Below are 12,870 nucleotides of genomic sequence, written 5' to 3'. Positions count from 1 at the left end.
AATAACTAACATACACAACTTTGGTCAGTGCTTAATCCACGTCCCGTTTGTGGGATGTAATATAGCAAAAAATTCTAAAATGGTTCAGTATATCTTTTATTTACTAACTACCACATAAAAATTAAAGTGTGATTATGCACATTATTGATTTTGTTAGGTCCTGCATGGCATTCCTGGGTTTATTAAGTGAATTGACTGTTAAAATAATCACATACAACATAATAAAAAATAATCCAATGAAAATATTATTATTAAAACACTATTTTAAAATACATGTTATTTACTATGGTTCCTATGTGAAGTAAATTCGTTTGTATTTTGTTATATATTTTATTATTTACATATAAAATACACAACTCGCCAACACATGATAGATAGCTGTACCCCTTTGTAGACACCCATTGATTTTAGTTTTGAAAAAAATGTAATGTTTCAGATGCTTGTAAAAATAGTGATAAAACGAATATCCATCCTACATCAACGAAAAACTATAAATATATTTCTTTTTAGATGTCACCAGGGAGCAACACGTTTATGTGATCAGTAAGGATTGAAACCACTTCTTATTTTATCTTTTTTTATTGAAAGATGTGAGGATTTTTTAAAACAAAAAAAAAATGAACAGATAGATACCCGAGTAACCAGCACGTTTCAAATCATGTATTATTTTAAACAAATATAGCACAGTTTGTGATAATTATTTTTTTATTATTTTATTGAACTGGAGTGAGAACAAAAACCTGAGGTTTATTCCTGCATTTTTATACCCCGCTCTGTAGATTATGTCGTTGATTTCGTTTTTACCATTAAAAATCTTTCTAAACCAAGCTCTGGCTGAATGCAAGGATGGCACGTGATTGTCATTAACAGCAGGCGGGACAATAATAAAACACAGTAAAAAAAACCATATTATATTTCCTTCAATCACAAAGAGCTAGATAAGTTTTCATTTACAATATATATCATGTAAATTGAAGAAAAAAAAATTAAATGCAATGAATTATTCTCTAGATATTATGTACACACCATGTACAACTCTGAATAAATTAATACCAATTTGCATATTTTGGGATCCGTATAGCTTATTTACACAAATTACTATTTTTCATAAATATCTCTGGCACCCTGTATTGTACCAGACCGGAGATTTGGTGAAGAATGCAGTCTACCTATCTGAGTTCATCTGAGGGTTTTATCTTCATTTATTTTAGTATTTGTTTTGTCAATGCCTCTTATGATTGTATTTGTTGTGGTTTTTGTTTTGTTTTTTTTGTTTTGTTTTTAACTTACGCTGTCTGGAGAAACAAAGTAGACATACTTCATGTTTGACTTGTGTTTCCAATAGTCATTTTTTTTTAAAAACAAATACGTCCCCGACCCCCACCCTCTTTCATGAAGAAATCTAAGGAATTCCTTGCTCCACTTGTCCATCACCAATTTCATTGTGTCTCTGCATTCTTGGGCCAGTCCAAGAATTGTATATGAAAGGGGAGTTTCTCCACAATAGAACTATTATTATATGAGTCCTTGATGTCCCCATAATGACCATAGGTGCACGTTTGAAGTTGTAGCCTCTGTATTGCATGAATATATATATTTATAATTATCATATTTTACTTCTTCTCAAGCCTTCATCATTGGGGGGTTTCAGTGTGTTATATAAGTACTCGTCTTTGATCGCTGACCCTTTTCAATAAATAGTTATAATGTGCTGTACAAAATCCCAGTGCTTGTCAGCCCTTGTGGCTCAGGTGATTGACAGAAGCTGCCAGTCACTTTGGTGTCTGCCGGCCTGAGGAGACCTCTCTCTGGCTCTCTAGACCACTGACCAGTCTCTGGATGTTCTGCAGCTCGTTTATGGAATCCTTCATGGAGGTCTTTGGGGAGAGGGAGCTGGAGTGGGACCTCTTGTGGACAGGAGTGTCTGGGATGGGGCTGGACTCTCGGCTGCTGCCTGGTTTGGAGCTCTCAGATCCTGGGTTTAGGCTGGCTGGCAATCCGGTGGTCAGGAGATTAGTGCTGGGGGGAATGCCGACGGGCATCTGGTATGGACTGAAGCGTAGGCGAGGCCGTGTATTGCTGAGGAAAGGGTTCCTGGACATAGTGGAGGCAGCACTTGTGGCTGGCATGGCGGATGCTGCCGCTGCCGCAGCTGCCATATAGGTGTAAGGGTACGGGAACAGCCCTCCAAACGTGGGCATTGGAATTCCCTGTAAGATAGAAAACAGCACTTAATATTTGAGCACTTCATCTACACAATGTGCCACTGTTTAATCTGAGAAAGTGCCATCGTGTAACAAAGGGTTAATGATACCATATCACAATGTATAATGATGTGCTTCCAACTATTGGAGAGTTTGAACCTATATATACTAAATATCCTTGTTCACAAACAAAACCTTTCTGTCTGTATTGGGACCTCACATATTGATTATACCAATAAAGGGCCTGAAAGCAAAAACAAGGAGCAAATTTGCACCTGGACAAACCATGGTACAATGCAAGGGGTACAAATTGACTTATTTATTTATTATGCATGCAAGGAAAATACTGGCTGCTTTTTCATGTAGCACACAAATACTTTATAGCTTTATTTTTACACTAAAATTAAAGTTGATCTAAGACATACCCTATCCCAACTATAAATCTGTCCCTACATGTTACATTTACCTCCCCCTCTAAATGCAACATGGTTTTGCCAAGGTGCAAAGTTACTCCGTTTCTTTGCTCCTAACTCAGCATCAGGCTCAACAAGTGTTGCCCTTTAAATTAGAAATAATTTATGCAATATGTAAAACAGTCCTTAGCCAAGCACACCAATTACAAATGCAGATAAAGCCATCAGTAGGTATAAGCAATCACATAGGCAGGTCTAAAGGGACAGGGAAGCTGCTCCTATTTTCAATTGATTATGCATTAAAATATTACTTCAGAGCAAAACTTTTTTTAACAAATGGAACCTACATAACCACAAGTTCCAATCAATGTACCAGAAAGAAAACAATTATTATATTATTTTTTAAAAATTAGGACAGTTCTCCAATTGCGTTTATACAACAACACACAATATACAGCAGCATTTACATAAACGCAGATAATGTACTAGGATAATAAATATCTTAGAAGCGAATAAAGGAAGATTTTCCTCCAAATAAAAGCCAGCGATAATATCGTCCAGTATCTGGTGTCACAGATTTGTCCCAGCGTGGCTACAAGCCCAGCAGAACAGTTCAATTCGACTTGATGAGAAATTGAATCCTACATCAAGGGGACCACCAGGTCCATTTCTAAGAGACAGGAAAAATGCCGAAAGATACTTGAAAATTGGATATCACATTCACTCAAGCGGAAAATCAAAAGGTTATAAAACGTTTGCCAGACTTAAACAGAGCCCTATTTCTACTGCAAATTGGGGGAGAGTGTCATTCATGTTCTGGAAACATAGAGAGTTGATTTTGGGGGGTCCACAATACATAGCCCTATTCCACATCAGTATATGGTATAGCAGTAGGCTTACCTGAGAAGCCAGCATGTGCTGGGTAAGGTGGAAAGGGAAAGGTGAGGCCCCACTGGCTGCTTGGACTGAGGCGAGACCGTTCTCCAGGCCGCTTGCTCCTGTCATAGAGGCTAATAAATGTCCCATGCCCATGGCCGAGAAAGCTCCAGGTGCCATTGTAAATTGTCCAGGGTGGATGAACAATGGTTGTCCAGCATTCAAGGGGTTAAAAAACTGCTGGCCGTGGAGGCCAGACAGGGCTAAACTCTGTAGGTGACTTGCACTCAAGTGTGGGGGGCTGTCCGTCTGTATCATGAGTGGGGAAAATGTCTCTTTACTTAAACCTCCACATTCTGGGTCATTTTTGGAGTCCTCTTTCCTCCTGCTCTCCAGTTTTTCCTTCTCTAAACTCCTGACACTAAATATGCTGTCACTGTCCTTGCGGCCTTCAGGTGACGGGGTCTTCTTGTCCGGGGTGGCTTTCTCCTTGGTCTTCTCCTCCAACCTGGGACTGTTGGGAGTAGATAGTGTCCCTGTGGGACTGCTGTGACCTCTAGCAGTCCTCACCTCTCGTCTGTCCAGCTCCTGGTCGCTGTCCGCTCCGTACTTTTCATCTGTAAAATAATCGGCACTGGTCATTATAGTGATATCGCCTATCTGCAGGTAATATATTGCATCAATAAAGATAGAATATCACGTGTTGCGGGGAAATAATTTATATTTCTCTGTCCATTCATCAAAAAAACATAATACATTTATATTTATGTACCTGGAGATTAGTAACTATACTCAGGCTGTCACACACACACACTGATCCCTTCTATTTGCCACTGGACAACCCTAAGAAATGCCCACATACTGCAAAGTAGAAATCAATGGACATTCATTAATCCATGATTTTATTTTCATCTATACAGTAACACCAAGGAGACGTCCCATCTATTGCTTTTTTTTAAAATGTGTGAATATGCCAAGTGTTAAAATGTAGCAGGTTTACTAACTGGTCAACATCGTTATTAATGTTCTGCATTTCTCCCCAGCTAGCACAACTGAAGTGGCCCGTGTTTATAAAGTTCAGATGAGGTTCCTGCCATTTTCAGACTGGTAGATATTAAGGTTAATTTGTATTAAAAACACGAGCTGTAGTGAAAATATTAGGTAAAACCACAGATAATAATCAAGAAGTGTTGATGAGACTAAAGTAAATACTAATGTTGCAATAACACAACAGTGACCTTGATCTCATCCATATGATAACAAAGCCTTTTTGGGGCCGAGGTCATCTTCGTTTTAGGGGTGACTCTAAACATTTTATATTTTAAGGACTGAGAGAATTGTGAGAAATAAAGATAATTTAGCGAAAAAAAATAATACAAAAAAATCTCTCTCAACATATACAATTTGTAAACATCGCACAAGTCACTAAATAGCCTCACGGGATAATAATATAAAACTGCAGTGTGGGTTGTCCAATGGCATGAACACACGACAAAATGCATAGATCATAGATCGGCTTATGCTAAATCTTCTGGAAATATATTGCAATTTATATTGGAGAGTATCTAGCTGTACGCAATCATTTTGAACAGGTTTGTGTATAAACAAGATCATTACAGGCAACCAATATTCATGAAACAAATTTAATTTCTAGATATTCTATATATCAGATAGTAGTCTGAACGTTTTAAACAGTTTAACAGTTTCCTTACATGAGCTATTCTGTTAAATTTAATTTATATGACAAAGGACAATTGTGCATAATTATACATTAAATTAGATGTTCATAATATACTCATGTAATACAAAATATTGAACCTACAGCGTTTTTTAAGGCTGAGGTTACCCAGGAAAATGAACATGAACCACAAGCTATAATTGTGAATATGAGCGTAATCACTGTCCCTCTGCTGGTAAAGTGATCTAGTGAGAATCAGTTATTCATGTAAGTGTTACTACAGAGTAACATACTGTATGCAATGTTAATGTTCAAAGCGTACTCTATCTCCACAGTGCATCAGGTACAGCCAGCATTCCTGTTTCTAATTCCTAAACCGTATTTTAAGTAATAATTAATGTCAGCAACAATAAGAAACATACAGGCAGAATAATAAGAGCAGTATTAATAATTGAATTGACTGTGATGTGATAATGAAGGTGTAGGGTAGATACTAGTGAAGGTGCAGGATAGCCCTGCGGGGTTACTAATCACACAGAGGCAAATTACCTCTATTACTGCGGCTGAGTCTCAGTGGACTGGTCTCAGTACCCAGGGGGGAGTGCATATTGTCCCTGCCTGGGGCAGCATCGCAAGAGGAGGCGTCCGATTCTGCCCCGTCCCTGTCTGGCTTGCACTGCTCTTCATACATCCGCAGGGACGGCAGAGTCAGCTGTTTCCTTATTAGAAAAAAACAAAGCAGGACACAAACAATTAGGCACTCCACGCACTGATTAGTACAACTGCTATCAGACAGAATGAGTGATCGGTGAGACACCCCCGTGTATTTCCAGCAATCACATATATCTTTATAACATGCCAGGCACATAACATCTACAGAGAGATTGAGATACTCCTGGAGCCCATAACAGTCTTATCTATAACTCATTCACTCGCATTTACCTTTTTTCTCGCCTTCCATTACCCGTATCTCTAAATCCTTTAGCAAACGGATTATTATCAATTTTAAGTTGTGTAATCTGTAAAGAGAAATAGAAATATAATTGTTAAAAAAAAAAAACAATAATCTTGAATAATATATATTATGTCTGTCTGTGTGTGTGTTAGGGAATCTAGACTGTAAGCTCCAATGGGGCAGGGACTGATGTGAGTGAGTTCTCTGTACAGCGCTGCGGAATTAGTGGCGCTATATAAATAAATGGTGATGATGATGATGATTATAGTAGATTGGACCTGGAGATAAAGTGGCCTCTACATATACATAGCAATAAATTTTACAGGCCTGATTGAAGTATTGAACATATGGGTCGGCAGGCGCAGTGGAACTACAAATCCAAGCATGCCCTGCCACTGGGAGCCTGTGGGACATGTTGGATCGTGTAGTTCCACAACACCTAGAGAGTCAATCGTTTATCAAGGCTGACATAATGTTAAAGTTGCACTAGTTAATCTTTTGATACTTTATTATTAGCCCATACAAGGTTACATGTCTTTGAGAGGGTTAATATACATTTCTCATTCCAAACATTTTTTTTTTCTGTAAATAAACGTGTTTTAGCCCCACACAGTTCAGAGTGACCAGGGACGTGCCCTACCTAGTGCAGGTTCCCGTTCAAACAGATTCAAACACACAGCCTCCCTGGTTTAACACACCACATGCTTTATTAAAAATGATGCTGAGGTTTGGCCTGAATTATTAATAGAGTTTTAATGATAGCAAGTTATTTTTCAGAGCCCCCTGGAGGAAAGATGGCGACTAAACATTGCAGCGTTGGTTAAAAGCTATTCTTATCTCTCTCATAAGACTGACTAGTGCAGGCGACATTAGGTTAATAAATTATTCATACTTTTGAAATATGCCCCCTCAGATGCCATCTTTAAAAATACATGTCTGATGTCTTTTATGGTGTATTTATTTGTTCAAATAAATTAATTTTCTTTTTCGATTCTTAGATATATAAACTAGCAATCTCTGTAGGCCTAAACCCAGCATCTGAGACATCAAAAATGATCGAGATCACGATTAAAACGTAAGATTTTCTATAATTTCGCCTTAACCGGACCTTGATCTTTTTACTAACATTGTATTTCACACCAATTGTAAACATCTTCACATAAACATTTATTTACGTACTCATGCACGCATGGGTTTTTTATTTTATATCATATACTGTCAGAATTGGTCCCAAGTAATACAACTGAAAAGTAATAATACAAGGCTTAAACCACACTGAATAAATAGCCTACTAATCCATAATCAATAACCAGTTTATTACCTATAATGCATGTTGTTAGTATAATACTCTGTGTGAATAATATATATATATATATATATATATATATATATATATATATATATATATATATATATATATATGTGTGTGTGTGTGTGTGTGTGTCTGTGTGTGTGTAATATATGTGTGTGATTGTGTGTTTCTTTTATTTGCAAAAACTTTGACATTTCTGATACTTTTTTAACCCTGTAATTGTACATTCTACACACATTCATCTAGGCCTTATATGAGTTAAAGGGATTGAGTCAGCATAAAGATCTTAATAATAAGCCCAGTCTGCCACAAGATGCACACTGCCTATCAGCTTCGGCCAGCTCGAGGCTGAGCTGCAGCCTAAGTGTTCTTTAATCGATCGTGACTGTGCCATAAAGTTTACGATTGGAACAAGCCCACCAGGACCCTCCGACAGATCTGTCAATTAGCATCAGCAGCAAGGGGTGAAGGCGTGTCCTGGGGTTTGGACACGGTACATGTGTGTGGCTGCCTTATGATCTGATCAGTCAATGCAATGTTAGCCATATGAACATAAGAGGGAAGCCAAACCAAACAGCTAAAGCTAATTAAACATGCACAGGTCCGGCCTTCTGCTACAACTGAGAAGACATGGATCAAGATGCCTGAAATTACAGCAAACCAACACAGAAAGCGTGAAAGCCACAAAACTCGTAACCACAACGTATTAATTAGGCCAATAATTCCGTTCCAACATATCATAAAAATATGTACTGTATGAAATCACAAGTCATAAAAAATTAGAGCAAAGTACCGCCGACCCTAAGTGCATATTAAGCTTCTAGAAACATTTTAATACTCAATCAAACATACTTTGAAAATCAAGCATAAAACTACATGTAAAAGACTAAAAGCTACAAACTCCTTTTACACTGGGCAGGTGATACTGCTATAAACATACATGTACTACTGCTGTGTACATACATCACACATAGACCACCTCTTACCTTATCGTTCTGATAAGCAGTCACTGCAATGAAGTCAGTCTCCGGGAACACATACGTTCTGAAAGTGCTATAAGGGAGTTTCAGAATATCATTGGCTCTCACAATATGAAACCTGGGTTGGTATTTATGCATAGAGTTCAGGATGGTCTGCAATAAGAACACAGTAGACATCTAGAAATTATAAAGCCATTGTTAATGTTTTATATTTGAACCTTTCTAAACTCAATGCTATACTGTTATTTAAGTGCAGCAATTAAGAAACTCCTTATCGAAAAACTTACCCAGCTTTGCAGTTTTTATTTATGTAAGGAGCACAACGTTTTCTTAATACGCAATGATATTAGCATTTGAACCATCTTTAGAATGTTTTATTATTTTAGTGATTCGAAAGCGAGTTCTATTCTAAAATGATTAAGTTACATAATATTTAACTAATTTAATCATTGTCAGTTTCAATTGTACAGAAGGCATCAAAACGCTCTAAACATATTTTATGCTGAAACTAATTATTTCATGCAATGAATTGTGGCATGAAAAATAACAATCGTTCTATAAGACACCATTCTTATGGCATAGGAAATGAAAATGACCCGGTGAAATAAATATGCTTGTGATGTGATAAAACGAATCTAGCTGATTAATGTTCTATCAACGATATGCAGAGGATAATGCAAATACTTTTCTGGATGATACTATCTGGCCATAGATTGCCATTGATTACACGGTAGACTTTTCAATTTATTATAATGTATTTTTAATTTACACAAAAAAATATTATTATTTCCAGCAAAGAAAAATAATGCAGTTTGGTCTTTTAACTTACGGTTTCGATTTAAAATATATCCTAATACGTTATGCTTATCCATTTGTTTAATAAGCAAGGGGTTAAGAATGGACAAACAGACCACATGAACTGAACAGGTTATGATAAAGGATTCATACCTGAGCTTACACTAAAACATGTAGCAGTCATTTTGACGTGTTTATAATTACACCCCATTCACCTTGAAGAACAAGTAGTTGGGTAAGGGTTTAAAGTTTACTACTGATGCTAGGATTTCCAGCAAAATCTAGAAACAGTATCATTAGGGAAATGTATACAGGACTTACATGTGATGGATGTGACTGAAACTGATAGCCTGCTAATGTTTAAAAAGGGATCAAGCTCAGAAAAAAAAACGACTTTGCATGAAAAATATTAGCACGAGATTTCAATTTAAAGTTTTAAAGGGGATTTTAATGTTGATGTTCACATCTGCCAGATAGGAGAGAACACAGAGTACACAATATAATATTCAGAAAGCGAAGGGTTACCCATCAGGCAGGATGTTGCATAGGGTGACGACTTAACAAAGTCGTATAATAAGAATATACAGTATCATATACACACTAGCAGTAAGCAGTGTCTGCTAGTGAGATTACTTGGGGGTTCCTGTGATAAGCCGGCTGCGCTAGTGAGGACAGAGCTGGGACACAGGTTGTAGGACAGACTACACTAGTGACACAGCAATAGAACCTGGACTATTGCACACTTTGCTTTCTTTATCAGTATCAATACGAGGTGGCACACATTAAACTTCCGATATTAAAGGAAATGGATAAATGCTTAATGTCAACCTCCAAAACTGCACAATGACTGCGAACAATGAAGGGTTAAATCTGACCTCTGCAACACACATAACTGAGTGGGCTAGAAAAAGGCGATGTTGCCAACCCCCATGGAGAGGAGTTTTTTTCCAGTGTACACATTGCACATGGGTGATAAGTCCTATTTACTCGTTTCTGCTACTAACTGCCTGCCGGATTGATTGACTGCCACATAACTTCAGGGAATGTCTCAATCCCGTTAATTAACATATGTAAAAAAATACAAAACAAGTAATGGTCAACTTTCTTTTGTTATCTCCCTAATGCTTGTCTAAAGACGGAGACAGTGGCTGTGCTTAATGTGAATAGACAAACAAATATTCTTCACCGAGACGCAGGAAGCGTCTAATTTGTCTGGAAGAACAGGGAGCGCTGACATAAACAGTGCATTTTCTAGAGCTACACAGCAAGTCTGTGCTGCAAAACTTGGAATATGAATTTGTAACATAAGGGTTTCATTTTTTTTTATTTTTTTTTAAGCATATGGAAGACTTCATTCCCTACAGTTTACATGATTTGGTGTTTTATGAAGTTTATCGAGTTATACTCACAGTACTAAAGTAACTGTATAAATTGATGCACAACCCCGGGGTTGTAGAATGTAAGGTCTGTGAATTTAATGTGCACCTGTAGTCATTACTACTTACTTAGAGTATTCCCTAACCCCACCTTTAAATTACACTTAGTAGATATTGACCAAAGTACTTAAGGTCTGACACAAATGGCCCTAATTTTACATCTGTCCGTCTCATAAGTGATCTAGGTAGGCTGTAGAGACGGGACTAAAGGGCTTTCCTATTATACTGACCCCCATTCAGGCAGCCTTGTCTCTCTGACCTCATTTCTGCAGGTTTCTTTAATCCTGTACATTTTGAAGAATTAAAGGCAATCTATCTGGTGATTTTTCTTTTTGAGAAAATTACCTAGTAAGCTTTGGTTTTACCAATTTCGTAATCAGTGGAGCATCATACTGAAAGGAACACAGCAAATGCAAATATATATATATATATATATATATATATATATATATATATATATATATATATATATATATATCACATACGTTTTTAAACAAATCCGTACATTTTTCTCAGATCAACTTATGGCAGCAAAAGTGAAAAGGTTCCTAGGATGTTATTGTATATTTATCTAAAATATCAGCTTCTTATGTCTAATATTCATAAGTAATGTCTGCATGATAATGGTAAAGTTGAATTTGACCCATACATCACAATGCAGGCCTTGTTACATATAAAGTATGCCTGAAAAATTATGTAATAAACAGTGCATTTAACCAACATCTAGCACAGACTTGTATTTATTATGTATTGTTTCTCAACATTATACACGAATTCTACTTGGCGTCAATATACATTAACACACATATCCTGAAAAATATCTTTCACCTGTGAAAATAATATCTGACACAGCAACACTTGCTGAATTACAAAATAGCTTAGTCATAATTTTATGTGCTAAAAGTTAAATTATAAAAGCATCAAATGTTTAGTTGTAACATATTTATTTAGTTTAAAGCAATATATTATTTTCAATTTATGTATTAGGTATTACTTGTCGAAGTGGTGTTGCTGTGTTAACTGTGCTTTGCTCCTATTATTTTATTCCCCAATAGAACAAAATGAAATAAACAGGACAATAATGCTACCAACTTGGGTATAGCTGACACAATATCTCGAATTTTGTGGGCAGATATTTGAGGAAAGAGCATCATTCAACTGCCAGTCAAATTACTGTCAAGAGCACATCTACAGTACACGTGGGGTTTTCACTCAAAAACACTACACAGGAGTTTTTTGTACACTACACTGCATTTCTGTTAAGATCATTACATATGACAAACACACTTTTATTGGTTTTATTCGGTGCCAAGTATAAACATGAAAGAAATATTTCAAGGGTGATACTTACAAAGCCATGCTTGTCTGAGATATTGTTGGTGAGTTTGAGTTTATGAAAAGCAACAGGTTTGGCCATCCACTGCTCTCCCGTGGCCGGGCTGTCAGGGTGGATGTACATGCGCTTGGGCATCTCTGGGTCAGCCTTCCCAGCCACCATCCAGCGAGAATTATGGAATTTATACCGACAGTCATCGGCCGCCACTATATCCATTAATAAAATATACTTGGCCTTCTTATCCAAGCCACTCACTCTCACTTTAAAGGGGGGAAACATTCTCCTGAAACACAAAAGTGGGACATTATTTGTCAGATCGAAGCAAAATTATTTAACGAGAATTCAGGTGTTTCTCTCTTTTTTTCAGAATTTGGACATTAATAAAGAATCCACATTTACACTAATTCTCTGGATTACACACACACACACGCACACACACACACACACACACATACTGCACATACGTCTCTATGCCGCAATATACACACAAATTTTAGGCCTGTTCACTTTCTTAATCTGAGCGTGGTTGAAAAGATCAGAGAGACAACACTTTGGTCTTCAGTGATGGATACATTGTTACAATTTGATAAACATGTATATGATTTTTCCTACTTTGTATAAGTTATTTTCTTCGGAATACCTACAGACCTCATAAGCTCGTATTCACCGCTGTGTATAGAGAATTTTCACTTAGCATCTATATTATATATTAATAATTAATAATTAAATTTTGGTGCATTTAAAAATTGATATACGTTTACAATTCTGTTCCAGCAAATACAAAGTCAAATCAGGAGTTGGGCTCTCTAATCTGAGAGTAGACTTTTCCATCCTGGTCAGGTTCTACTACTTTGTACAGAAGGTTATGACTCGTTTCATATTTTC

At 36.9% G+C, this 12,870-nt stretch overlaps 1 protein-coding gene across 2 annotated transcripts in view; it reads right to left on the bottom strand.

Moving 5' to 3' along the window:
• Nucleotides 1-560: 560 nt before the first annotated feature.
• The window catches only part of TBX2 (T-box transcription factor 2), a 13,645-nt gene continuing 1,335 nt past the window's right edge, over nucleotides 561-12,870 (bottom strand). Inside the window, exons 2-7 of one of the 2 annotated variants that reach the window (XM_075195317.1) lie at nucleotides 12,001-12,268; nucleotides 8,425-8,595; nucleotides 6,114-6,190; nucleotides 5,721-5,890; nucleotides 3,518-4,110; nucleotides 561-2,210 (exon numbers count right to left, since the gene is read on the bottom strand). In XM_075195317.1, coding sequence (XP_075051418.1) covers nucleotides 1,773-2,210; nucleotides 3,518-4,110; nucleotides 5,721-5,890; nucleotides 6,114-6,190; nucleotides 8,425-8,595; nucleotides 12,001-12,268 — 1,717 coding nt within the window. In that variant the 3' untranslated portion in view covers nucleotides 561-1,772. The remainder of the gene's footprint in view (nucleotides 2,211-3,517; nucleotides 4,111-5,720; nucleotides 5,891-6,113; nucleotides 6,191-8,424; nucleotides 8,596-12,000; nucleotides 12,269-12,870) is intronic. The other variant, XM_075195318.1, reaches the window with a different exon arrangement.

This window comes from Mixophyes fleayi, chromosome 2, assembly GCF_038048845.1.
Source record: "Mixophyes fleayi isolate aMixFle1 chromosome 2, aMixFle1.hap1, whole genome shotgun sequence".
Lineage (NCBI taxonomy): Eukaryota > Metazoa > Chordata > Amphibia > Anura > Limnodynastidae > Mixophyes > Mixophyes fleayi.
Note: the sequence above shows the minus strand (reverse complement) of the source record. Positions and strands in the feature narration are given on the sequence as shown.